The 26726-nt window shown below is 52.6% G+C and overlaps 2 protein-coding genes across 3 annotated transcripts in view; both read right to left on the reverse strand.

Annotated features, from left to right (window-relative positions):
• TTYH1 (tweety family member 1) overlaps positions 1-10476 on the reverse strand; it is a 15899-nt gene extending 5423 nt beyond the window's left edge. For both annotated transcript variants that reach the window (XM_032388796.1, XM_032388795.1), the window contains exons 1-6: positions 10260-10476; positions 6828-7006; positions 4874-4985; positions 3887-4107; positions 1681-1776; positions 292-364 (exon numbers count right to left, since the gene is read on the reverse strand). In XM_032388796.1, the coding sequence (XP_032244687.1) occupies positions 292-364; positions 1681-1776; positions 3887-4107; positions 4874-4985; positions 6828-7006; positions 10260-10385 (807 nt within the window). In that variant the 5' untranslated portion in view covers positions 10386-10476. The remainder of the gene's footprint in view (positions 1-291; positions 365-1680; positions 1777-3886; positions 4108-4873; positions 4986-6827; positions 7007-10259) is intronic.
• The window catches only part of LOC116622339 (leukocyte immunoglobulin-like receptor subfamily B member 3), a 205279-nt gene that overhangs the window by 79709 nt on the left and 98844 nt on the right, over positions 1-26726 (reverse strand).

A 26726-nucleotide genomic window follows, 5' to 3' on the forward strand; every position in this document is an offset into this window, starting at 1 on the left:
CCCCCCCCCCCCCCCCCCCCCCCACCCCCCCCCCCCCCCCTCCCCCCCCAGCCCCCGGAGCCCAGGCCCCCCCCCCCCCCTCCCCCAGACCCAGGAGTCCAGGCCCCCAGCCCCCTCCTCCCCCTGACCCAGGAGTCCAGGCCCTCAGACCCAGGAGTCCAGACCCCCAGGGCCCCTCCTCCCTAGTGTCCAAGTCTCTAGCTTCTAGACCTCAGAACCTGTGTTCCTGGCCCCAAGTCCTTCCCCTTAGGACCTGCCCCAGGGCCCAGGGGCCCAGCCTCCATTACTCACCACAGCTGTAGCTGCCTCCAGGCCCATGGAGCCCCAGCTCAGGACAAGAACCAGGAGACTCATCACTGTCATCCTATAAAAGGGGAGGGGATTGGTTTGGGGTTCTGGGGTTTTTAATTTACCTGCCTCACCTCTTCCCTTCCCCGCCCCAAATCCCATCACAGCCCCTCCCCCTTCCCCACCAACCTCTGGAGCCTGGAGGATCAGAATTAGGGGGGACAGGGGGAGGACGGGGCTGCAGGTCGTAGACCTGTGATTGTTGACATCGAACTGAACATCTGGTCCCTGCCTGGGAGTGAGGGGGAGGATGCTGAGAAGGGCCCTGGGCTGGCAAGCCAGCAGCCCAGATGCCAGCCCAGCGATGCCCCCGCCTTGCTCTGGGATTCTGGGAGAGCTCCTGCCCACTTCTGGGCTCTGCTTCCTCGCTTTGAATCCGCAGGAGCCCAGTAGTCCCCAAGCATGCCTCTCAGGTTTGAGCACAGCTTGGTCACCTCCTGCTCTGCCCACACTCCTCCTCCAAGGCATGGGCACCGCCAGGGCTAGAACTGCGGCCTGGTTTTTCTCTGGGGATGGGGTCTAAGGGCAAGGGTCAGCACTGGAGGGTGGTCACCATCTCTAAACCTCAGGGGGAGCCTGCATGGGACAGCAGGCCTTCTCACCCAGGGTGGGTGTGGAGACTGGGGAGCACCAGCAGGGCCCCCAGAGGCAGGGAGGATTCAAGGGCCCCTCTAACTGGGATGGGCTGGCCTGAGTCGAAAACCAGCTCCAGCACTTCCTGGCTGTGTGGCCCGGGGCAAGTGGCCCAACCTCTCTGAGCCCCCCTCTCCCCCTGGGTTAAATGGGGAAAAGGAAAGCATACCCTCACAGGGTCAGTGTGAGGGTTCCAGAAGAGGGCTGGCCACACAGAATGAGCCGTTAAATAAGGGTGTGGTCTTGAGATTCCCGTGAGCCACGTAACGGTCAGCAGCCTCAGATGTGGTCACCTTCTGCCTCTGCAAGTCAGGTGCCTGACGGGCCCCTCCTTCACGGGGTGTGTGTGTGTGAAGTGTGTGCACAGCCCTCGGTAGAAGTCAGTAATCACCCCATCCTCAGTGCAATCATTATATATATATATATATATTTTTTTTTTTTTTTTTTTTCCCTAGGATTTTGGAGCCCTTCCCACGCCTCAGGGCCTGTGTTTCCGGGTCTGCCCAGCCCGTCCTGCGCTAGGCCTGGTGTCTCTCTATGTGCTGACCCAGCCCAGGACCTCCATGGAAGTCTGTGGGACAAGGGAATGAGAGCGTGAACCTGGCAAGGACAGTGGTCCCTGTTGCAAGAGTGCTGTGGGATGGAAAGAGGTCCCCTTGTGCTGGGCCATGAGCCTGCCCCGAGGGCACCCAGACTTACACGATCACCAGCCACTTGCTCTGCTTTGCTAGGCCCAGGAGGGTGAAGAGGCAGACCAGCAGCTCCAGGAGCAGCAGAAGGACATAGGCCAGCCACCTGGAGAAGGGACAGGGTGACACTGAGCAGCAAATCCAGCCCTCCGTACCCAGGCTCCCAGACCAGGGTGGCAGAGGGGGACGGCACCCCCACGCTCATGCCCTGGTCCCCAGGCCACAGCCAGCTCCTCATGAAATGGGTGCACTGGGAGGCGGGCCACTGCAGCCAGGGTCTGGGCGCCTGGAACCCCACCCCGGCTGGACCGTGCACAGGCCCTGTCGCCGGGCACGAGCGCTTGGCCCCCTGGAGCCCCACCTGCCACGGCACCCTGCAGAGTGAAGTGAGTGGTTCCCGGGCGTGGGCCGAGTGTCCTATTGCACAACGTGGGGCTCGGCCAGGCTCTCCACTTCCTACCTGCATGCAACCTTGTCTCAGGAGCTTTGCCTCCTGTGCCTTGGTTTCCCTGCCTGTCACGTGGGGGAGATCAGCAGCACCTGCTCCGAGAGGGTGTTGTGAGGCTAAGGAGCACGAACTTAGAAGGGTACCGGGCACACGGACACCCTGAAATAGGAGCTTGAACGTGCAGGGAACTTCCCATGCTAGTTAAGTATTAATGATCGATTCACTCTGCTCGGAGGGCTGGCATGGCGTGAATGCTCCGTAAATAGCGGCACTGGCCGTGGTCCCCACACAGCTGTGTGAGTCTGGGGCACCGGAGTGGCAAGAGGACCCTCCTTTCCCAAGGGGGAGCTGGGCCGCGTGGCTCCGGGAGACCTGCAGGCTTTTGCTCCCAGTGTCCCCACCGTACACCCCAGCTTCACTCTCTCGCTTCCGTCAGGAGCAGCCGACCCTTCTGCCCTAAGCCGCTGTGAACACCTGCTCTGGGCTTCCAGGAACTTGGCCAGGAAGCTCTCCCTCCAGGGGCCCCAGTAACCTTGCAGGAAACTGGCCACCTTAGCTGGGGGAGGACTCCCGAGGCCCAGGCACTCATATTGGTACATCCAGAGACGTTTCCTTGTTGGGGGTGAGTCTGCCTGCACGACTGACTACCTGGGGCCCGTAGAGGGGGGCTGAAGCCTGGCACGTGGCTTAGCCACAGTGCAGAACCCGGACTCCCTGGGACCCAGGCCTGTCTGATGCCCCGCGGGGGTGTCCTTATCACGGACTGCTTCAGCCCTGGTGGGCCTCCACCCTGGAGCACGGGGTCCTGCCTCTGCCCCGGCGCCTGGGCAGGGCCCTCAGAAGGTGTCAGATCAACAGGAGACATAATTCCTAACAGCCGAAGCAATGAGGACTTCATCATATTGGCTGTTGGCGAGGGTGCCTGTCCCAGATATCCGCATAACCTGTTCCTCCCTCACATACCACCTTCTCGGTGCGGCCTCCCCAGACCCCCACCCCCCACGCCCACATGCAAACTGCCAGTCACTGTCCCCAGCCCATCCCCCTCCCTTGCTTCACTTTTCTCCAAAGCTCTTACCACCCACCACCTCACAAGTGTTTGCTCCTTGTTGGGCCCCTTACTGGAAGATGGGCAGGAGCTGCTGTCTGTTTTGTTCATTGCCCTGTCTCATAAAAACTTACATTCCCACACATCTGTACAATGTGAGCCCATCACTGCTGTAAGCACATAACGGAGAAGCACTCATCTGATCCTCAGCAACCCAATGAGGGGAGCACTACCCATCATTCCCACTTTACAGATCGGGACACCGAGGCACGGAACTGGTAACTTGTCACAGGGTCCCGGAGTGGCCATCTGGCTTTAGAGCTCATGTTCCTAACCACTGGGGCACCCCTCTCTGTCACCAGAAGGTGCTAAATAAGGATCTGTTGAGTGGATGCACGTGTCAGATGGATGACTGAGGGGTGAGTGAGTGAGTGAGTGGATGAATGCGAAGATGTGAGCAGGCCGTGGGGTCCACCTCCGTGGCAGGGTTACTCAGCCTGGGCACTGTGACACTCGGGACAGGTCATCCTTTGCTGCAGGGGCCGTCCTGTGCATTGCAGGATGCATCTCTGGTCCCCCACCTACCGGGTGCGAGTAGTGCCCCCTCCCCCAGTTACGACAACCAAACACGTCCCCAGACGTTGCCCAATGTCCCCAGGAGGCACAGTCACCCAGGGTGAGAACCCCTGCCACCCAGGGCAAGGACGGGCGGTCACCCACCTGTACTCCTCCACAAAGGACACGTCTTCGGCCACTTGCAGGGGGCTCAAGGGCACTCCCCGCCAGAAGGCCAGCGCCTGGAGCTGCTGGGCCACCGCCTCCGCCTGCCGCCGAGCCCCCCGGGCAGCAGCCACCAGCTCCGGGCGCTGCACCAGCACCTCCTCCAGAGTGGTCAGCTCTGTCCGCACGGCCTCACCTAGCCTCTCCACCGTCTCCAACACCTGCGTGCAGGGGGCAGTCTGGGGTCAGAGGAGGGCATTGTCTGGGGAGGCCGGGGTTGGGTCCAAGGGTGTGGGGGTGAAGTAGGAGGGGCAGGTGTCTGAGATCTGGGGGCTAGGACATCTGTGGAATGAGGTACAGGTCTGTGGCCTCCCATCAGGAGCTCTGGGTGGTCAGTGGCTTGGGTCCCAGGTGAGATTAAGGCACCAGAACTGGAATTATGCCTGAGCTTTTGAGTCTGCAGTTGGCATCTGCCTGCCTGGGTCTGGGGTCCTGAGTCTCGATTCCATGGTCCAGGGTCTGCAATGGACACGACATTCGAGGTCTGAGGTCAGCCTGGGTCTCAGCTCTGGGTCTGGGACCCTGGGCCTAGGGATGGGAGTGAGGCCTCTTGTCAGAGTCCTGGGTCTCAACACTGAGGTCCCTGAGCTTTCGTTTAGGCCACAGGTCAGGTCTGAGGGCCTGGATCTGACCTGAGGGCAGGGGTTCAGGGCTGAGACTAAGTGAATTGGGGTCTAGATTTGAGCCCCATGTTTCAGATCTGGGTTGAGGGTCTGAGGGTGCCATGTGTAAGGTCCCGGTTGCAGTCAGGGTTGGAGGTGGGGTGTACGGTCTGAGGTCTGAGTCTAAGTCTGGGGTCCCAAATCTCAGGCGTGGGCTCTTGGCTCTGAGTTTCGGTCCCGTTTCTCTGGGAGGTGGCCCTTTGTCCGGGTCTGGGGAACCAGTCTGGGTGTGGGTCTGGGGTCTGGCCGGTGCCTGGCCCCTCACCAGGTGGTCTATGGCGCTGAGCGTATGGTTGGCATGCAGCAATGCTGAGCTGAGCTGGGACACCCCATCGCTGGTCTCGCTGTTGCCATAGAAACCGATGCCAATGCCGGCGCTGAGAAGGGGAGGGACGGGAAATCACAGTCTGTCCCGGGACCCTGGGGCCGCGTCCCCCCACCTCCTCACACACCCGATTCCGTCTCCCACCCCCCACCCCAGTGGTCCAGCCCGTCGTGGGAAAGGAACGTCTCCAGCATGGCCCCCACCGGTTGCCAAGGTAACGGGAAGCCCCCCTCCCCCGCCCCAGGGACGTCATTGTGATGCTAATGGTGGGTGCAGGGGCGGGGCGGGGGGGCAGATTTAACCCGCACCTCACTGGAGCGGAACCCCTGTCACGCCCAGCCCCAGGAGAAGCCCTCCCCCCAGGATTGCCGGCCCCACACCCAGCCCTCCCTCCTTTCCTCAAGCACCTGTCCCTTCAGGGTGCCGCCATCCCCTCCCCGCCTCCTGGGGGTTCCCAGGAGTGCTGGCCCCCCAGTCATCATCTCCCGGGGCGGGGGGACCCGAGCCTGGAGCTCCCCGCCTTCCCCCGCCCCCGGGACCCAAGCGTCTGGCCAGCTGAGAGCGAAGCAAGGGAATGTGGGCCGATGGGCCAGAAGCCTGCGCCCCCGCCCCTCCGCGGCCGGCACACAGAGCTCCATTGTGGGGTCTGAATGCGGGCCCCTCCCCCCCACCCCCAGTGTGTCCCTCCGACCCGCGGAGAGAGCCGGACGCCCTCACAGTTCCCAGCCCGGGCCACGGGCCCCACCCCCAGCCGTGGGATCCCACGCCCGCCCCGGCGCCCCCGCCCATTGTTCACAGTGGGACAAAGCTGCTCTTGTTCCCAGGCCGCTGGGGGCCGGCCGTGTCTCTCCCCCACGGGGTCTTTGTCCACCACCCCCGTCCACCCCCAGTCAGGAGAGCCCGAAGAGGAAGCAGTTTGGATACAGGACGCCCAGGCCTCCTCCCCCACAGACACCCCCAAACACACTGTGCTGCTCCCCGATGTGAGGCAGTGGGGTAGGGCCCAGCCCGCCGCTCCCCCGGATCCGGGGCGGGTCTCTCTCGGATCCGGGCGTCCGGATCTGTGGGGGTGGCCTGCCGGGGAGGGCTGTGCTTAGAGATGGCTCCCGGTAAACGGTGTAAGGGTGTGTCCTCAAGTGCCCCTCCCCTCTCTCCCGCCCCCCGGGGGGGGGGGGGACGGGGCCGCAGAAGAACCCCACCACCACCACCCGGGCCCTGAGAGGGGCTTGCGGGTCTCCACTCCGCCACTTGGGCGAAGGGGCCTTGAAAAGTTGCTTTCTCTCTCCCTCTCCCTGAGACTTGCCCAGGGTTACTGTGGGAAGGAGTTAGACCAGCTCAGGTCTGGTCTCCTGGACTGTAAATATTACTGGGCTGTCTGTCTCCTCGACTAGAACATCAGCTCCACGAGGTCAAGAACCTCGTCTGGCCCGTTCAGTATCTCCTGGCACATAGCAGATCCGCAAGAAATAGTTGTGGAATGAATGAATGAATGAGTGAATGAGTGAATGAATGACATCGCCCGTTACTGTTCACCGAGTGCGACTGTGATCCAGGCACTGTACGTTCTCTCATTTAATCCTGCCGTAACTAGGAGGTGGGTGTTACTGTCACGTCTGTTTCAGAGGTGTGGAAACCGAATCCTGGGGAGATTACATCACTCCCCTAGCCACACGACTCTTCGGGGACAAAGCCACTCTTAACCCCTACCCGCTCCTGCAGGCCTGGCTGCCCTTGGGAAGTCACTCCTCTTGAAACTCAGTTTGTCCATCCATGAAATGGGAGCAGTCCTCCCTGCTGCAAGGCTGAGGTGGGCTTCTAGGACACCCTCAGGAAGGCTGACCGAGATGGTGGGGAGCCCTGTCCCCACTCCCCACCCACCCTGGGGCCCCATTACCAGCCGACGAGAAGGGCAGCAATGCAGCTCCAGGTGACACAGCCTCCCCCGGGTGGGGGGCTCTTGGCCCCGGGGGGCTCTGGGGGCCGGCAGCAGCAAAAGCGGATGAGGTAGACAGCAATGAAAATGAGGCTCAGGCCCAAGCCCAGGCCTGCCAAGGCCGCCACCAGCAACAGGGCCTGGGGAAGGGGGAGACATGAGGCCTCAGAGGAGCTCGCTGCTCCCTCCCTGCGTGGCTGGAGGTCCTGGATCCGGGACTTCGGTGGAGGTGGAAGGCAGGCCTGGCTAGAATGGGGGGCCAAGCCCAGCCTGTGGTTTTCAGGTTTGTGGGGAAAGATGGGGTCCCCAGCCCCTCCCAGGCTGGCCGCTGGGGCTCGGCGGTTTGGGGCTGGGTCACTGGAGGGAGCTTCCTAGTGAGAGGCCCAAATCTTGGGTTCCAGTTCTGCTCTGGGTGTGGCCCTTGGCTGGGGCCTTCCCTCTCTGAGACTGTCTCCTCCTCATCCTAACCAGGCAGTTGGAATAGAGCGTCTCCCAGGACCTTCTGAGACCTGCATCCGGAACTGGGTGGGATCAGGGGGTGGACAGGGGTGCCTGTTCCTGGAGATGGGTGTGAAGGCTTCCTCTTCCTCCTCCTTGCCGGTCCTCCCCTCTCACTGCTCACTCACTCCCCTGCTGCTGAGCTCTGCACACCCACCACAGCGTGAGTCTGTCACCCAGGGACTCACGGGGTGGGGGGCGTGACAGCCTCCATGACAGGGTGTGTGTGCAAGACTCGGGGATGGAGACTTGGAGACAGGGAGGCACAGAGAGATAGAGAGAGAGAGAAGAGTGGAAAAGCAGAGATGCAGAGAAAGGAGACACAGAGACAGATGGTGGCAGAACCAAAGGCCGGGAGGACAGAGGCAGGGAGAGAACAGGTATGTGCAGCTGGAAAAGCCTTGCAGGACAACGGGGCTCTCCACCAGGCAGGGCTTTACTGGGAGTGCCCAGAATGGGGCAGGGGGTTACCTTGAGCCACCCAGCAGGTAAGGGGCAACATCAGGAACAGAATCACCCCTCCAGACTCACTAACGCTCTTTCCTGTAAACCACTGTGTGTCTCTGCCTTTGCCTTGCAGTGTGGTGTGGAGTGTGTGTGTACGTGTGTGTGAATGACACAAGTGTGCGGTGTATTTGTGTTCCTGACTGTGAAACTGGATGTTTTATCTTTGTGTCTGCCATGAGATACTACACCTGAATGTGTGTGTGTGTGTGTGTGTGTGAGAGAGAGAGAGAGAGAGAGAATGAGTGTCTCTGTGGGAGCACCTAGGTCTGCAGGTGTGAAAGTGATCTGTTGGCATTTGTGTGTTTCTGGGCATGATTCTTTGAGTCTGAGTGGTCTCTCGTGGTGTGTGTGTGAGAAAGTTGTGAGTGTGTTTGAATGTGAACATGTGTATGTCATATATGAGTGAATATATGTGTATATATGTGTGAATTTGTGTCTGAGTATGTGAGAGTAAGAATGTGAGTGTTGAGAGTGTGTATACAAGTGAGTGTGGTATGTGAGTGTGTATGAGTGTGTTTAGGTATGTGTGTGTCTGAGTGAAGGCAGGAATGAATGTGAGTGTATGAGTGCGTATACAAGTGAGCCTGGGGTGAGTGAATGTGTGAGTGAGTGAGAGCAGGAATTGTGTAATTCTGTGAGTGTGTGTATATATGTGTGAGTGTGGGGTGTGTGTGAGTGTGTGAGGAGGGGAATGCGTGTCCATGTGTGTGCATGGATGTGACTGTGGGTGTGTATACACGTGTGTGTGGGTGTGTGTAACTATGTGGGAGTGGGAGTGTGTGAGGACGGGAATGTGTGTCCATGTGTGTGCATGGATGTGACTGTGGGTGTGTATACACGTGAGTGTGGGGTGTGTGTGTGTAACTATGTGGGAGTGGGAGTGTGTGAGGACGGGAATGTGTGTCCGTGTGTGTGCATGGATGTGACTGTGGGTGTGTATACACGTGAGTGTGGGGTGTGTGTGAGTGTGTGAGTGTGTCTTCCAGCCCGGTGTCACCCCGTGCCTGACTTTTTCCAGCTGTGCCCACAGCGGTCATCTTCCTGGGGGACAGTATCCCCTCCTGGGCCGTATGACTTCGCGCCCGTCCCAGTGCTGTCACCAGGCCTGTCGGGGGTGGGGTGGGGCGGAGTGAGCCTCTCCCAGTGCCTCGGGCAGTGGCGGGCCAGCAACGGGTGCATGGCTGTGGGGGGGGGTCTCCTCTGCCCTGAGCAGGCGTCAGCGGCCAGCACTGGAGGTCGTGACTGTGGACACGAGAGGCTGTGGGCGAGGGGATGGCCGTCCCTGTTTGGTGGGGAGAGGGCGGCGTGGAGTAGGCAGGGAGGAGCTGCTCCCGGCTGGCACAGCCATGACCCAAATAGCTCAGAATACAGCACACATCCCCCTCTCTGCTTTTCTGGGACCCCCCCACACACACCTCCTAAGCTCTCCAATCCCCAGCCCTTTATCCCAGGAGCTCCCTAGCACAGAATCCAGGGGCCTAGACCCTATAGGCAGGGCCCAGGACACATCCAAGGGCTCCACAGGATTCCCCCGCCCCCCCCCCCCCCCCCCACGCACACACTCCCCCACCCTTCCGCGGCTCAGCCAAGCCTCGCTCATTAATCTCAAAGTCAAGGACTTGAATTAAACTGGGTCAGGGGACAGTTCCTTCACCCGTGTTGGAGCTGACCCAGGCTGGGCCCCCTTCCCCAGGGACCCCCGCTTCTGTAAGGTTCCCACCCCAGCCCCACCCTCCGGACCCATTTCTGTCATCCTCTGGTCCCCAAATGGAATCTCATTCCCCCCACCCCGAGCACCCTGACCACCCCTTCTGTCCTGGGACTGGGGACTGGCTGGAAGCTTCCTCTTAGAGCACCTCCACCTCGTTTACCCAGCCCTGGCCCTAAATCCCTCATGTCCCTTCCCCATTTCAGGACTCAATCCCGTCCTAAACCAGGGCACCCCTTCTTCCTCTCCACCATTATCAGTTCCTGTCTCACCTTAACTGGACGGCCCCGATCCTATCAGGGGAGGGGGTATCTTTTAGGACACGGAGAGTGGACCTATCGCCCTGGTGACTCTGGAGGCTAGCTTCCCGGGCAGTTCTCAGAGACCCTGGAATCCAAGGCTCCCCGGTCCCTTCCCTCCTCTGGGACTAAGGGGTCCAAGCCCCTGACCCTCCTTTATTTAAGGAACCAGGGCTCTGGTCTCCCAGCGCCTGTCCCAGGGGAACCTCCAGGTATGGGAGCCCGATGCTCCTCCTCTTTCAGATACCCCAAAGTCCGGGCCCGGCCCCCACCCCCGGAGAACACAGGAATCTGTCACCCAGCCCCCTTCTCCCTCACGACCCCTAAGCTCTGCCTCCCCCCTCTCCGCCCCCGCCCCCAGGACCCCGCACCCGCTCCCACCTGCTGGTATTCTTGCTCTTGGGGCGCGAACCCGCTGGGTACCGGGCGGAGCTGGAAGTCGGCGCGGGGCAGCTGGTGGAGCAGATGCACCCAAGCCGAGGGTCGGTAGCCCGGGGGCGCCCCCATAGCCCCCGGGGAGGGCGCAGCGGGGCCGACGCCGGGGCTGCGGGAGCCTCGGCAGTGGAGCGGGGCGCGGGCGGAGCGGGGTCTGGCGGGGCTCAGGGGAGCGGAGCAGGGGGAGGGAGAGGGTGGGGGGAGGAGATTGGGCGAGGAGGAGGGAGGTGCGGGCCAGACGGGGACGGTGCTGCCCCTGGTGGCTGCCGGGGGGACTGCGGCGCCGTGAGCGGGCCCCAGCGCTCCGCCCCTCAGTGCCGGCTCCCACCTGCGGCCGGCGCAGGTCCCACGCTGTCCAGCGACATCCCTGTCCAAATGAGGCCGCTCATACTGTGCTATCACCCCACAGCAGCAAAGGATCCCTTTATCTCTAGGAAGAACCTTTATGTCTGTGCAAAAGTCACTAAGTATTTGCACAGCATCTTACAAATAACGGTCAGTTGCATCAATAAAAAAACCCTCACTTCTGTGTGTAGGGGTACTCTCCTCTGTAAAGGCTGTCATTTGGGTAAAAGCCCCACCTTTTAAAATCTGCATAAGAGCACAGCTTCTATACACAAACCTTCCTAGGTGTGCAGACCATTCCAGAATGTACACCTGCATACTAGTGTTAAGGACCCCTCACATCGGCATAAGGACCCTTCCCGCCCCAAGAAGAACCCCGCTCATCTACCTAGGGACCCCTACCATCTTTATAAGAATGCCTGCCATGTTTTTAAGAACCTCTCCAAACTCTTTAAGGATTACTTCAGTGTACATAAGGGTCCCCCTTCCCCTTGCCATTCACTTTACAGTTTACAGAGTATTTTTCCAGCCGCGGCCTATAATGAGTCTCACAGGAACCCAATGATGCCACCTGATACGTGGGGAAGTAGAGACCCTTGGAGGGGACCCAGATACTTTGACATCACCACCCGGGCAGTCACTGTGGGAGCTAAAACTAAGGTTCCCAGGAATCCGACCCAGGGATCCTTCCCACCCTTGTGGAGCTAGGCTAGACTTTGCCACCTGGGGTCCCCACACCCTGGCCTCCTCTGGAAGGACTGAGATGGGCAGGAGGAAAAAGGGGAGGTTAGTACTCCACCTTTCTCATCCCAATATTGTGCCCCAGATTGGTAAAAAAGGGCTGAGGATAGGTAGTTGCCCATCCCATTGCTAGGAGAAAAATAATGATAGTGGTGGTGATGGTCATGATGGGGATGGTCATGATGGTGATGATGATGATGATGGAGATGATGGTGATGGTGGTGATGGTGGTGATGGTGATGATGATGGTGATGATGGTTATGATGATGGTGATGGTGATGATGATGGCGGTGGTGATGGTGATGATGATGGTGATGATGGTGATGGTGACGATGATGGTGGTGGTGATGGTGGTGATGATGGTGATGATGGTGGTGATGATGGTGATGGTGATGATGGTGGTGGTGATGATGGTGGTGATGATGGTGATGATGGTGGTGATGATGGTGATGGTGATGATGGTAGTGGTGATGATGGTGGTGATGGTGATGGTGATGATGGTGATGGTGGTGGTGGTGATGGTAGTGATGATGATGATGATGGTAATGATGGTGATGATGATGGTGGTGGTAATGGTTATGGTGATGATGGTGGTGCTGATAGGAATGAGAGTGATGATGATGGTGGTGTGATACTGGAGGGAGTATCTGGATGGAGACAGGGAAGAGTGAGGATAGCTGCCCTCACCACACACACACACACACACACTCCCTCTCTCTCTCTCTCTCTCTCCTTCTCTCTCTCATCCTCTCTACCCTGGTCTTCTCCAGCCCGTCTCCAATTCCAACTCCAGTGGCTGGAGTCATGTCCTCCACTGTCCCCAACTAGATGGGATGCATGGGGCCTGGAGATGACAAATTCCCTGAGATGAGAAGCCATGAGTTGTGCTAAGTGACCCCAGGCAAGTGACTTCCCATCTTGGAGTCTCTGCTTCCCTATCTGTAAAATGAGGGGAAAGAGGTGAGATTAGCCTGTCCTAAAAGCCCTTGTTGGATAATCTTCCACATCATGTCTGCAGCCAATGTTTGCAGAACCAGCAGGACTTGCTAAGGGGGAGAAGAATTCCAAATTCCATAATGTGTGTAGCTGGGCTCATGTATCTGTGGGTGGGGTGAGGTGGTCGTTGTGACTCAGTGACTCAAGAGCCATGGGATCAGGTCAAACAAACCCTCTTAGTCCTGCTTTCAAGTCTCCCACCATCTGGCCTTATGTCCACCCTCCCCAATATGGATATTTGAGGGTGTGGGACTTCAACCACACTGAGAAATACATTTTACAATGTGATCTGGTGCACACACACATGCACACACACATCTGAAGTGAAACGTTTCATGAACAAAACTGACCTCCAATAAGCACAATGCTCTCAGATATCTTCTATGCTTATTCTATTTCGGAAATAAAAATCTGGTCACAACCTAAATTTTTCATGACTGGGTAATGGGTCTTAACCTGCAATCTGAAAAACACTAATCTTGAATTCCAGAGAACAATCTGGGTTGGTGTTAGAAAAGGAGTAATTCTTACTAAGTAGAAGTAGACTATATTGGCTTCCTGGGGCAGCGGGGGGGGGGGGGGGGGCACTCAGTGTTTTACTCCTGCACCCCTCCTCACAGCATGTGTGCATGCATGAACAGACAGACATACACACACAAACAGGCACACACCACTCCCTTTCACTCCCCTTCAGAAAAAGGTTTGGTGACTGAATCTCCCTTTCTCCCTCTGGCTCCTTCTCTTGTGTCCATCTCTGTCTCCCTCACATACAGTTTGGGTCCCAGAAGGTCCGCATTCTTTAGGACATTGCTTCTGGCCTTCCCTGATTAAGCCCAAGGCATCCATCCCAGTCAATGGGAGAGCTGAGATGCTGTCTGATAGAAATTTGTTCTCTTTGACCTTCTCCTGCCCTTGCTCTGAGTCTGTTTCTCGTGGGAAAGATAAATGGTTTTCCCAGGGTAGTCCCTGAGCATTTCTAGGGTTTTTGGCTGAATACCACTGCAATGCCATCTCAAGCTCTATAGCTGTTAATTCAGGGCTGGGGTGCCTGAGAACCCCCCAGCGGAGCAGGGCTCAGAGAACGTGGTTGTTCCTCTCTAGTTTCAGCCAATGTTTGCCATATGGGAAGAGGGACGCAGCATTGCCAGATGTTTCAAATTTCCAGGAGAAGACAGAAATCTGGATATTTTTAAAAGCAAAATCCCTCAGCTCTTAAATGTTAAAACTAATTCAAATATAAAAAAAAAAAAAATACAGTGTGGGCCAAATAAAACCTGTCTGTGGGTTGGAGCTGGCTGATTTATAAGCTCTGGTCTAGCCAGATGCTCAGCAGCACCAGCAAGCGGAGGAAGGGACCCACGAAGAGGCTGTGGAGGAGCAGCCCGGAGAGGCAGGAAGGAAGCCAGAGGGAGGCAGCAATGACACCTCTTCCAGGAAGGCCTCCTGACCTACCTCTCTTGATGGAAGACCAGAGCAGGTCCTGGCTAAAGAGTTCAGCATGTACTCCTCAGGGCTCAAACTCAGGGATACTCACCAGCTTAACAAGGTGGTTGAGTATATATTGTATGAGTCCATTTGGATGGTGTTCTAGAACAGACAAAAAAGCTAATCTATGGTATCAACAGTAATCAGAGCAAGGGTTACCTCTGGGAAGGCGGGGACAGGGCTGACTGGGAAGGTGCTGGAGTGAGGGCATCATTCTGTATTTTGATTAGGGTTTGGGTTTCACAGGGATCTGCATTTGTGCTACACTTAAGATTTGTGCATCTCACTGCAAATTTTACCTCGAAAGAAAATAAGAACTCTAGCTAATCCTATGCATGCTTAAGTATTGGGGAACTGGGGCGGGGTGGGGGAGTGTAGTGGGTCTTCAGTTCCCTTTGAAACGGATCAAAAAAGAAAATAAGATGGATCGATGGAGGGACAGATACGTAATAAAATATTAATGGTAGAATCTAGGTGGCAAATATCTGGGTATTCACTGTAATATTCCTCATTTTGTCCAGCTGTACCGGGATATAACTGATAGAGAACACTGAGTAGGTTTAAGGTATATAGCGTAACGATTTGATACATGCATATATTACAAAACGATGATTACGGTAAGGTTAATTAACATATCCGTGACCTCACGTAGTCACATTTTGTATGTGTGTGTGGCGAAATCTCTCTCAACAACTTTCAACTATACAATATGGTAGTTAATTCTAGTCACATGCTGTACCTTAGATTCCCAGCACTTATACATCTTATAACTGCAGCTTTCACCCCTTTCCTCCCCCCCCCCACCCCGGGCAACCCCCAATCTGTTCTCTGTATCTATGTGTTTGGTTGTTTTTTTTTTTTTTTTTTGATTCTACACATGAGTAAGATCATACAGTATTTATCTTTCTCTGTCTGACTTATCTCATCTAGCATAATGCCCTCAAGGTCCATCCATGTTGTCACAAATGGCAGGATTTCTCTGAGTTAGTGGTTTTGTTCTCTTCCAATAAATACCTAAGGTGGATTTGCTGGATTATGGGCATTTCTGTTTAATTTTTTGAGGAGCCTCCATACTGTTCTCCACAGTGGCTGCACCAGTTTGCATTCCCACGAACAGTGCAGGAGGATTCCTTTTTCTCCACATCCCCACCAACAACACTTGTTGTCTCTTGGCTGTTTTGATAGTAGCCATTCTGACAGGTGTGAGGTGATATCTCACTGTGGTTTTGATTTGCATTTCTCTGATGATGAGTGAGGTTGTGTGCCTTTTCATGAAGCCATTGGCTGTCTGTATGTCTTCTTTGGAAAAATATCTGTTCAGCGTCTTTGCCCATCTTATAATTGGATTCTTTGGGTTTTTTTCCCCACTGGAATGTTTTTTCAACTTTTTTATGTTTGAAAATTTGCATTACAAAATATTGAGAAGAGCAGGACTATAACTAGAGCGACAGAAGACATCAAGTAGTATTGGATTATAACCCAAACATGAAATAAATATCGATAGATCCAAAATGATATAAATAAATGATTGGATAAAGTCATAAATGTGATGAATGGGAGAAAATAGACAAGTGCCCCATGCAGAAGAGTTCCAAATAATTTATGTTGATATTCTACCCTCAAGGAAATGGAGCACAGAACTCCCTACTTTTTGGGTTGGGCTGAGCATGATGGCTTCCTTCTAAATGGAATAGCATGAAAATTGGGGGAAGAGACTAACTTTGTAATCGAGAAACCTCACCAACACTGCCTCCCAGGGATTAGGACCAGCTTTAGCATGTTGATTATGCCCACCATATGGTGTGTTGAAAACAGTACTTATCCCTGTGGTTTTCTTCCCCGTGACCCTCGTCTAATTATGGGAAAAACATCTGTCAATCCTCAGTTGAGGCACATTCTACAAAATACCCACTCGGTGCTCCTCAAAACTGTCAAGTTCATCAAGAACTAGAAAAGTTTGAGAAACTGTCAGAGCCCAGAGGAGCATGAAGTGACATGGTGACAAATATAATGTGTTCCCCTGGATGGGATAGGGGCTCAGAAGGACACTTGGTAAAAAACTAAGGAGATCCTGATACAATGTGGATGTTTGTTAACAATAATACCTTGACATTGGTTCATCAGCTGCAACAAACATACTGTAGCCATTCAAGACGTAACCGCAGGGGAAACCGGGTGAAGGGTATATGGGAACTCTCTGTACCAGGCTTGTGACTTTTCTGTAAACTTAAAACTAATCTAAAATAAAAATTTTACTTAAAAAAAATCCAAATTCAAAAAAAAAAATGATAGGATAGTAAAAAAAAAAAAAAAGTCTGGGCTCACTGGTGTGAACAGGAAACAGCTTTATTCTTTCCCACCCTGCCTTCACACACCATCTGTCTGAGTCTCCTCTTCCTCCCCCAGGGCTATATCTGGAGCAGATCTTCCAGATTTTCTTGCCATTTTGGGGTTTTCCAACTGTCCCAATTTCAGGGGGTCAATAGTCCAGCCGAACTCAATACTAAAACATCCATCCGGTTTCCAAAGTCATTCCCTGTCTCCTGGGGGAGGCCTGAGCTGACAAGCGTGGGGAGGGGGGCACGGCCTCACTTTGTCCAGTCTCCTCTTTGAGTCCTTGGGAAGCCACCTCCCCTTTCCTTCTGCCCACTAAGAATTTCTGCTTCCCTTCCTCAGAGTCAAATGATTGCTGCTGCCCGCCGACCACCAAGAACGCACCTGGAGTCGCACACGCTGGGTTTATTCCTCACGGGGAGAGGTAGCACACACCATATGCCAGGCTGCTCTGGGTCCCCCCTACCTTCTTGTCTGCAGTCCTAACCCCCCAGTGCCTCAGAAGTGACTGTATTTGGAGATGGGGTCTTTGAAGAGGTAATTCCATTAAATGAGGTCACATGGTGGGTCCTAATCCGATGTGACTGATGCCCTTCTAAGAAGAGGAGATTAAGACACAGAAAGGGAACAGAGGGAAGACTGCGTGAGGACACGGGGAGGAGGTGGCTCGGATTCTGACAGCAGTTCTTTTTTTTTTTTTTTAAGATTTTATTTATTTATTTGACAGCGAGAGAGGGAACACAAGCAGAGGGAGTGAGAGAGGGAGAAGCAGGGGGAGTGGGAGAGGGAGAAGCAGGCTTCCCGCTGAGCAGGGAACCCGATGCGGGGCTCGATCCCAGGACCCCGGGATCATGACCTGAGCCGAAGGCAGATGCTTAACGGACTGAGCCACCCAGGCGCCCCCTGACAGCAGTTCTGATGTGTTTCCCCCCACACCACCAACCAGCTGGGTATCTTCCAAGTCAAGTCAATTCCGACACTATCTACGTGGACATAGCATCAGATCCCACAGGTTAGGGGCTCAGTCCCACAAGACGCCCCCCACCCACAGCTCAGATTCCAATCTACCCACAGGCTGTAGACCCGGGTTCCTGCACCCCCCTCCCCTGGTTCGACTGATTTGTTAGAGTGGCTCACACAACTCCGAGGAACATTATACCAGTTTATTATAAAAGGACGTGACCCAGGGACAGCCAGGTGGGAGGGGTGCACAGGGTCCGTTGGGGGATGGAACCCATCTCCAGCCCCCTCCCCTCCGCCCTGCGGAGCCATCCAGACGTCACCTCTTCACAGCAACGACTTACCTTCGTGGCTCTTGTCCCTCGGGAAATAGCAGGGGCTTTAGGTGGAGACCGCATGCATATTTCTTGTTACGAATGGCAGTCTGACAACAGCAGTCTACAAGCCAAGGAGACAGACCAGCGGTAGCAATGCCTTGATCTTGGACTTCCAGCCTCCCGCACGAGGACAGGTGTGCAGGCCCAGATGCTGCGGACGCGCTGAGCTCCAGGAGGTGTGCCCAAATGAAACCATTTTCTTTTTTTTTTTTCTTTTTTTTTTTTAAAGATTTTTTATTTATTTATTTGAGAGAGAGAGAATGAGAGAGAGCAAGCACATGAGAGGGGGGAGGGTCAGAGGGAGAAGCAGACTCCCTGCCGAGCAGGGAGCCCGATGCGGGACTCGATCCAGGGACTCCAGGATCATGACCTGAGCCGAAGGCAGTCGCTTAACCAACTGAGCCACCCAGGCGCCCGAAACCATTTTCTTTATAGCATGACAGGCAGGGAGGGACAGGGATTGGCCACCAGCTCAGGAAAAGGCAGCATAACCCACGACTCCTGCAATCCCTCCCGAGCGACACCGGGCAGGGACGCCTCAACTGCGCTTGCAGGCAGAGAAGCACTCGAGGACTTTCTCTCTCTCTCTCTCCCCTCTTTTTCCTTTCTTTTGCTCTCTCTGCTTTGCACTTGCTGTCTTTTGTGGGGTGGGGGCTGCAACACTGTCCTGCCGGGCGGGAAACCTTGCTCATGGGACTGAGCAGAGAAATGGAGTCAGAGCTGGTTTGGTGGAGGAAGCGGAAACTTTGAATTCGCCACACAGCCCTCCTCTGCCCCCACGGGGCAAGTTTTAAAGGGAGACAGACAGACAGACAGCCAGGTCTCGGGTCTCAGATCTGCCGCTTACCAGCTTTGTGACCCCGGGACTAAGAATACCCACTGCCAAAAATGCAGATGACCGTTCTCACCTCATAAGTCCAGGGACTTCCGGGGACGATAGCTCTTATTTTTCTTAACTAGGTGAAATTCACAAAACATAAAGTAACCATTTTTAGCATCCTGTTTTGAGGTGCACCCACAGCGAAACAGGTTTCAGTCCTTCTTCCTGTTTACAACTTACTGTCCATTGTGTGGGTAGAAGGCATTTTCTTTATCATTTTTATTTTCACGGCCACAAACACCACCACCACTATCATCCTGCTGTTATTGTTACAACTACCCAGGATGTTGGCCAAAGAGGATGGAGAAGGAAAGTTGGATGAGCCTGGAGGACACAGACATGAGTTCGAATCCTGACTCCCTCCCCATGTAGATCTGTGACTCCATGGAAAACACACCCCTGATCTGACCTTGATTTTTTTTCCTTAGCAGCAAAATGAGGCTAATGATCCCCACTTCCAGATAAAGAAAATGTTATGTATATATACAATGGAATATTACTCAGCCATCAAAAAGGACGAAGTCTTGCCATTTGCAACAATGTAGATGGACCTAGAGGGTGTTACACTAAGCAAAATAATTCAGTCTGAGAAAGACAAACACCATATGATGTCACTCATGTGGAATTTAAGAAACAAAACAGCTGAACATAGAGGAAGAGGGAAAAAAAAACAGAGAGGGAAACAAACCATAAGAGACTCTTAACAATAGAGACAAACTGAGGGCTGATGGAGGGAGGTGGGCGGGGGGATGGGCTGGATGGGGGATGGGCATTAAGGAGGGCACTTGCTGGGATGAGCACCGGGTGTTGTATGTAAGGGATGAATCACTGAATTCTACTCCAGAAACCAATATTGCACCGTATGTTAACTAACTAGAATTTAAATAAGAATTTGAAATAGAAACAAAACAAACAAAAATAATCCCCACTTCATAAGGCTGGATTTTTAAAAGGTTTTATTTAAATTCCAGTTAGTTAACATACAGCGTTATTATACTTGTTTCAGGTGCCCAATATAATGACTCAACACTTCCACACAGCACCCGGTGCTCATCACGACTGATGCCCTCCTTCCTCCCCATCACCTGTTTCCCCCACACCCCCACCCACCTCCCCTCTGGTCACCATCCGTTTGTTCTGTGTAGTTCAAAGTCTGTTTCTTGGTTTGCATAAGGCTGTTTTTAATTTTTAATTTTTAAATTGTGGTAAAATGTACGTACCATAAAATTTACCATTTTAACCATTTTAAGTGTTCAGTGGCATCAAATGCACTCATTGTGGTACGACCACCACTTCCATCCAACCACAGAACTTTTTCACCTTCTAAAACTGAAACTGTCCCCTTGAAACACCACCTCCGGTCCCCTCTCCCCCAGCCCCTGGCAACCCCCGTTTTCCCAGGACAATGGCTATATTCTATATCTTGATAGGGTTTGGGTATCTAACTGTCAAAATACAGCACTAGTATGTTCAAGATCTGTGCATTTCATTTCATTGTATGCAAACCTTCACACAAAAGAAAAAGAAAGGAACTCCAGGCAAAGCTTGAACTCTAGGTAAGGAGGCGCTTGCGTAAGTATCCAGGCTGAAGTGTACCAATGTGTACAACTTACTTTGAAATCCACCCAAGACACCCAAGACGGGCTGGTGGACAGCTAGGTGGAGGAATTTGTTAGCGGCTGAAGCTAGGTGTTGCGTATGCGGGTATTCACGTAAAAATGCTTTCAACTCTTCTGTATGTTTGAACATTTCTCATGATAAAATGTCGGAGGAAAACGCCCCACCTATACCAATTGTCTCACTCGCAGGTTTCTCAATGTCTTTCAGTCACAGAAAGCTTTGGGCACGTGGCAGAAAGTGTGTGGGAAGAGAGGTTTTATTTAAGGAATCACCTTGATTGGCACGCACCGTGATGCAGAGCACATTTGCCATTTTTGGCTCTCTGCATAGGGACCGTTTCCTACGTGGAAAGAAGTGTCTGTCAATCCCAGTCCTAGTGGGAAGTGTGTTCTGCCTCCCTCCGGGGAAGCCCGGGTGCTTGCTGTCCCCACCCTCTGAGATTCTTTTCCACACCACCAAGCGACTCTCCGACACCAGCTGACGTCCTACAGTTCAACTCAATTCTGACATCATCTACCGGGAGGCAGGGTCAGATCCCACAGGTGACGACTCCATCCCACAGGACTGCCCCTCCCCCCAGAGGCCAATCCAAGTCCTCATCGTCACCTGGGCTTCTGACCGTCTGCTATATAGATCAGAGGTTCCCACGCCCCCCTCCTTGGATTTGACTAATTTGCAAGAGCAGTTCACAGAGCTCAGAACAGCATTTTACTTACCCGATCACCAGTTTGTTATACAAGGATACAACTCAGGAACAGCCAGATGGAAGAGATGCTCGCGGCCAGGTACCGGGAAAGGGCATGGAGCTTGCATGCCCTCTCCCTGCATCTCCAGGTGTTGGCCAACCCAGAAACGCCCCAAGCCCCGTCCTTCTGGTCTTTTAATGGAGGCTTCATTATGTAGCTGTGCTTGATGAACTCACTGGCCACTGGTGATTGACTCTACCTCCAACCATCTTCGGGGTTTTCCCAAAGTCACTTATTCACGTAACAAAAGACGTTTTTATTGTTCTCCCATAGGAAATTTGGAGGGTTTTAGGACCTCTGTGTCAGGAACTGGGTGAAGACCAAATACATATTTCTTATTATAAATCACAGCCTCACAGGTAGGTAAGTGGGCACGGGTTCTGGGCTCGACCCACCATGGAGTCTCAATGCGGTGATATCTTGCTCTCGAGGGAGATAAGGCCAGGATGCTTTGCCCCTTTGTTTCCTGCCCATTTTGGGGGGCTTGACTCTTTAGTTCTACCTGAGATTCCATGAGCTACCCAACATCATGGCAATATATTCCTTCTCTGCCAAAACCAGCCAGTCGTTTTCTGTTGCTTGTAAACCAGGACTTGGAATGGGTGGGGTCAATTGCAAATCACTGGTACTCTTACCAACTAACCTGCCATAAGGGCTCAGTGTGTTTACAGGACTGTCATTCACTGGCCACTGTTGTAGTCTGTCGGGTTACTAGAACAAAATACCATACACCAGGTGGCTTATGAACAGCGGACATGTATTCCTCAGTTCTGGAGGCTGGAAGTCTAAGATCAAGGCGCCAGCAATTCGGTGTCTGGTGAGGGGCTGTTTTCTCTGCACCATGTGAAGAAATCAGGAAGAGGCGTCTCACTAGAACCCAACCCCACGGGCACCCTGATCTCAGGCTTCCCAGTCCCTAGAACTGTGAGAAATAAATGTTTGTGGTTTAAATTCTCCCGTATGTGGTATTCTTGTTACAGCAGCCCAAACTAAGACCGGACTGGGTGATTCTCTGCTGTGGGGAGCCACCCTGCGCATCTCAGGATGCTTCGCTTATTAGCAGCATCCCTGGCCTCCACCTGCTAGGTTCCAGGAGATTCCTCTCTCCCAAGTTGTGACACTCAAAGATGTCTCCAGACTTTCCCTGATGTCTGTATTTGGGACTCATCTATTATTACTGCTGATTCCGTGACTCCATGGTAATTATCCAGTGGATTCCAGGGACTCCACTGTAATTACCCAGCTGGCTCTGGGAGCTCCATGTGCAATTACCCAGCTGGTCCCTAAGACTATGCCATGATTTCCTAGCTCGTTCCAGTGAATTCACATCCTTCGGTGACTCTGCATAATTATGGCCAATTCCTAGAACACTGCCATAATATCTGGCCTGTTGCAGAAATCCAATCGTAATTGCCCAATTTGCTCATTTTATTATGTAGAGTGCTGTTGAGGCCTCAAGTATTTCAGTCCCTTTCCTGGGTACCAGGGACATGGATGGAATTCTGACTCTATCTTGTCCTCAAAGAGCTTACAGGCCATTGGGAGGAGAGAGATTAAGACACTGTATCACCCAGAGAAATGGCATAGCCGGCACAGAACTTGATGGGACTGTGGAGGGAAGACATCAAGGCTTCCTGTACAGCTGGGAAGCTTGTGCACTGCACAACTCTGGAGTCACCATCCCACAAACTCCATTTTTAGTACAGCCCCCTGGACACTTTGAATGTGAGGAGGCTTCTGAGACAGGCATCCAGGCGTCAGCCAGATACAGGTCTGGAGCAGGAGGGTGGAGTCCTGCCTCCTAGCAAGAGAAGGGAGAACGGCCGAGGACCTTTGCAGGCTGGAGGAATGACACGTCCCCTGCTGGGAGAAGGGCTCAGCTTTGCAGCAGAGATCCGAGAGGGAATCCCTGATTCAAGCGCGCTCCATTTGGCGCCCTAGATGTCATTCCCACCTCACTTGGGGTAACTGCAGTGACTCAGCGTTACCTCTCTGAGTTAACCCCTGTGCTTTCCTCTCCCCACCCTTCCCTCGACACCAGCCACACTGCTCCCCCTGGCCATCTTTGAATGAGCCCCACACGCGTCCACTGCAGGCTTTGCTCCAGCTGGCCCCTCCGCTCGCTTGGAGCTGTGGTCCCCCAGCTGACCAGCTTCACCTCCCGCTCCAACTGTTGCTCACATGCCACGTCCTCATACCTTCCCTGGCCTCCGTAGTAACACTGAGGCCCGCCGCTGCCCCCCAGGCACTCTAGATACCTTGGACCTCCCCTCCACTTTCTCATTTTCCAAATCACTCTTCACCTTCTGGTAGACCACGAAATTACTACTGTCCGTGGTGCATGGTCTGTCTCCCTCTGCAAAAATACAAGCTCCCCGAGGGCAGGGGTCCTTGTCTGTTCGTCTGGTGGATCTCAAGAGTCTCAGTAAAGGATCCCAGTACGGGATCAGCAAATACTCACTGAATGAAAAAAATTCATTTCTTTGACTTAGAAGGGAATTTCTTCACTGCGGCCACAAGAGGGAGGACAAGATACATGTTAATTCCATGCGGACCCAGTAGGGTGGTCTCACGCTGATGAAGAACCCAGTCCATTCCTTGGATTCTAGCACCTCTTTGAAACATGGGAGACACAAAGTCCCCATGTGCCTATCTCCCTGTGTTGGTGGGGATCCAGTCACAAGAGCAACCTGGAGAAGAAACCCACCTCCAAATCATCGCACCACCTGGACACCATCAAAAGACAGCAAGATGAACTCATCGGGGAGGACTCTCATCCAACATTTTGGTATTTTGAAACAGACTTAAAAAGGGGATAAAAACTGCTTCACACTCATTAGGATGGCTACTAAAAAAAAAAAAACAGAGAATAGCAAGTGTTGGCGGAGATGAGGAGGAGTTGGAACACTTGTGTGGTGTTGGCGGGAATGCAAAATGGCACAGCCGCTGTGGGATCAGCAGCGGCATGAAGAGATTAACTGATCCGCTCAAAGTTGCAGAGCCAGGACTCAAACACTGAAATGTGGCCTCTGGAATCGTATTCAACACGCACTAAATGCTTCCTCATCCTTCCTATCATCTATTTATTCATCATCGTTCAAAAGTACTTGTTGAATGTCTACTATATGCTAGGTACTCTTCTAGGTGCAGGGACACAGCAGGAAAGAAAGAAAGAAAGAAAGAAAGAAAGAAAGAAAGAAAGAAAGAAAGAAAGAAAGAAAGAAGAAAAAAGAAAACAATGCAGTAAAAAAAAAAACACTAGAAATTAAAATAAGGATACATTTTAGGGGAGACAGACAGGAAATAATAGTCATACGCAAAATTTAAAACAGGTTAATAATACATGCCGAAGATGAGAGGAAAGTGGCAACAGATGATATGAAATCAGGGTGGGGGTTGTTGCAATTTTAGATAGGATGGTCTGAAAAGGTATAAATGAGAAGGGAACATTGGAGCAAGACCACAAGAGGAAAAGGGGTGAGCCGTGTGCATCTCTGGAGGAAGAACATTCCAGGCAGAGACAGGGGCAAGTGCAAAGGTCCTGGGGCAGATGCATGCTTGAGGCGTTCTAGGCATGGCAAAGATGTCCGTGTGGCGGGAGCAGAATTGGCCAGAGGGGGAGTAGAAGGAGATGCAACAAGAACAGTAAACCAAGAGAGAGACCAAGGGTGCAGATTCCTGCACATCTGACTGAGGGGAAAATTGTATTTTATTATCAGCATGTTTTACTCTGTGGGATCAGACTCATACATTGGCTTTAACTGACATATATATGTTATATTTGACATATAACATTGTATAAGTGTAAGGTATGGCAGGATTTCCTTCCTTCCGTGGATGAATATTTATCCATAGTATGTATTTACCACATCGTCTTCATCCATTCATCAGTGGACGGACACTTAGTTTGTCTCCGTGTCTCGGCTGTTGTAGATAATGCTTCAGTGAACATGGGGGTGCAGATATCTCTTTGATGCCCTGTTTTCATTTCCTTAGGATGCATGCCCACCAATGGGATTGCTGGGTTGAGGAGTGGAGGATTCTGGATTTCATAAAAACACAGTGCGTGGGGAGACGAAGCCCACGTTCTCAGGTGAGCTGCCTCAGCCCTGCCCCTAGGACACCCCTGTGTGAATCCTTAGACATTATCCTCATGCTTCCAGTCTGGGGCTGGTACTAAGGGCTGGTGGCACCTGGCTTGGACCTTCCCTGTCAAAGGAGCCAGACCAGGATCTCACCTGACAGCCTCCTCCTGGCTCTGGAACCTGGGGGTGCACCCTTGACTCTGGCCAAATGTTAGACCTTCTCACCATACTTGTCCCATGTCCTTTCCTGAATCTTTATTCTTCAATCTCTCCGTGCCTCCACCTGGGTCCTATCTTCTGACCACGTTTCAGCTCACGATTTCTCTCTTCCCACGGAGTCCAGTTTGCTGTTAACCTCATCGGCTGAGTTCACAATTTCAGTAGCTACAGGTTTCAAAATTCTAGAATTTTCACTTATTTGTATTTGTATTCTCTAGTGCTTGCCATTTGTTTGTTTGACACCGTAAATTACAGTTACTCAAAATCCAGTGTGGTCTGTTTGTATTACATCTCTTTCCTCTGAGTTTTCTGGCCTCATCTTGACCTCACGATACGTTCTTGTTTTTGATTATACGTGCCAGAAATGATGTGCAGGTTTGCCACTCTGTGGTGAAAGTTCCCCAGGAAAGAATTTGTTTTGCTTCTGGCAGGGAGATGGGCTGGGGAGCAGATGCCTTGGTTTGAAACTGGGTTTCTGCCCTGCTGAGGTCTCGCTAACATCCTGTCAACCTTCATCCCCTCAGGTCCCAACCCAGAGCCTGGGATGTTTACAGCATCCATCAACCACGATGGGCCCTCTGCTTGACATCCCCATTTGAAATGTTGTTTAATTAGACTGCCAAATGTTCCTTCAGCGTTTCAGCCTCGCATGTAAAACTACCCCCAAACAATAATCCCCCTCTCTTGGCTTCCTTCCCTTTCGCATCTTGGAATCATCAATTCTCCCTGCTTAGAAGCTCTCCAAGGCCTGCAAACACATGTTTTTATTTTGTTTTGTTTTGTTTTGTTTTGTTTTGTTTTATTTATTTTTCTTTACAGTGGAAAATTTAGTTCGAAACAACCTAGTCAGACATTTCTGGAAACCAAGGCTTCCATCAGCCTTTCTTTGGGGACTACCTCCCTGTCTTAAGTCCATGCATTTATATAAATCCGAGCAATTCATCTCTCTTTTGGAGGTCGAGAGCTTCCTAACTGGTCTATCCACACAGCTTTTGTTTCCTTTAATAAATGTAATATATAATTTATTACATTACTGTTAAACATAGCATAGCAATGCTAGGTGAGAACATAGAGTCTGCCCAGGGTTGGAATCCAGGTCTACCTCTTACTCGAAGAACACGCTAATAAAATTATTCTTTTTTTCTTTTTTTTCTTTAATTTCAAGCTTTTATTTAAATTCCAGTTAGTTAACATACAGGGCAATATTGGTTTCAGGAGCAGAATTCAGTGATTCATCACTTACATACAACACCCAGGGCTCCTCACAAGTGCCCTCCTTAATGCCCATCCCCCATCCAGCCCATCCCCCGCCCACATCCCTCCATCATCCCTCAGTTTGTTCTCTGTCATTGAGTCTCTTACGATTTCCTTCCCTCTCTCTCTTTTTTCCCCCTTCCCCTATGTGCAACTGTTTTGTTTCTTAAATTCCACATATGAATGAAATCATAGATAATTGTCTTCCTCTGACTGACTTATTTCGCGGAGCATAATACCCTCTAGTTCCATCCACATCATCGCAAATGCAAGATTTCGTTCTTTCTGATGGCTGAATAATATTCCACTGTATATTTATACCACATCTTCTTTATCCACTCATCTGTCAATGGACATCTGGGCTCTTTCCA

The sequence above is a fragment of the Phoca vitulina genome, unplaced genomic scaffold (assembly GCF_004348235.1).
Source record: "Phoca vitulina isolate PV1807 unplaced genomic scaffold, GSC_HSeal_1.0 scaffold52, whole genome shotgun sequence".
In the NCBI taxonomy this organism is placed as follows: domain Eukaryota; kingdom Metazoa; phylum Chordata; class Mammalia; order Carnivora; family Phocidae; genus Phoca; species Phoca vitulina.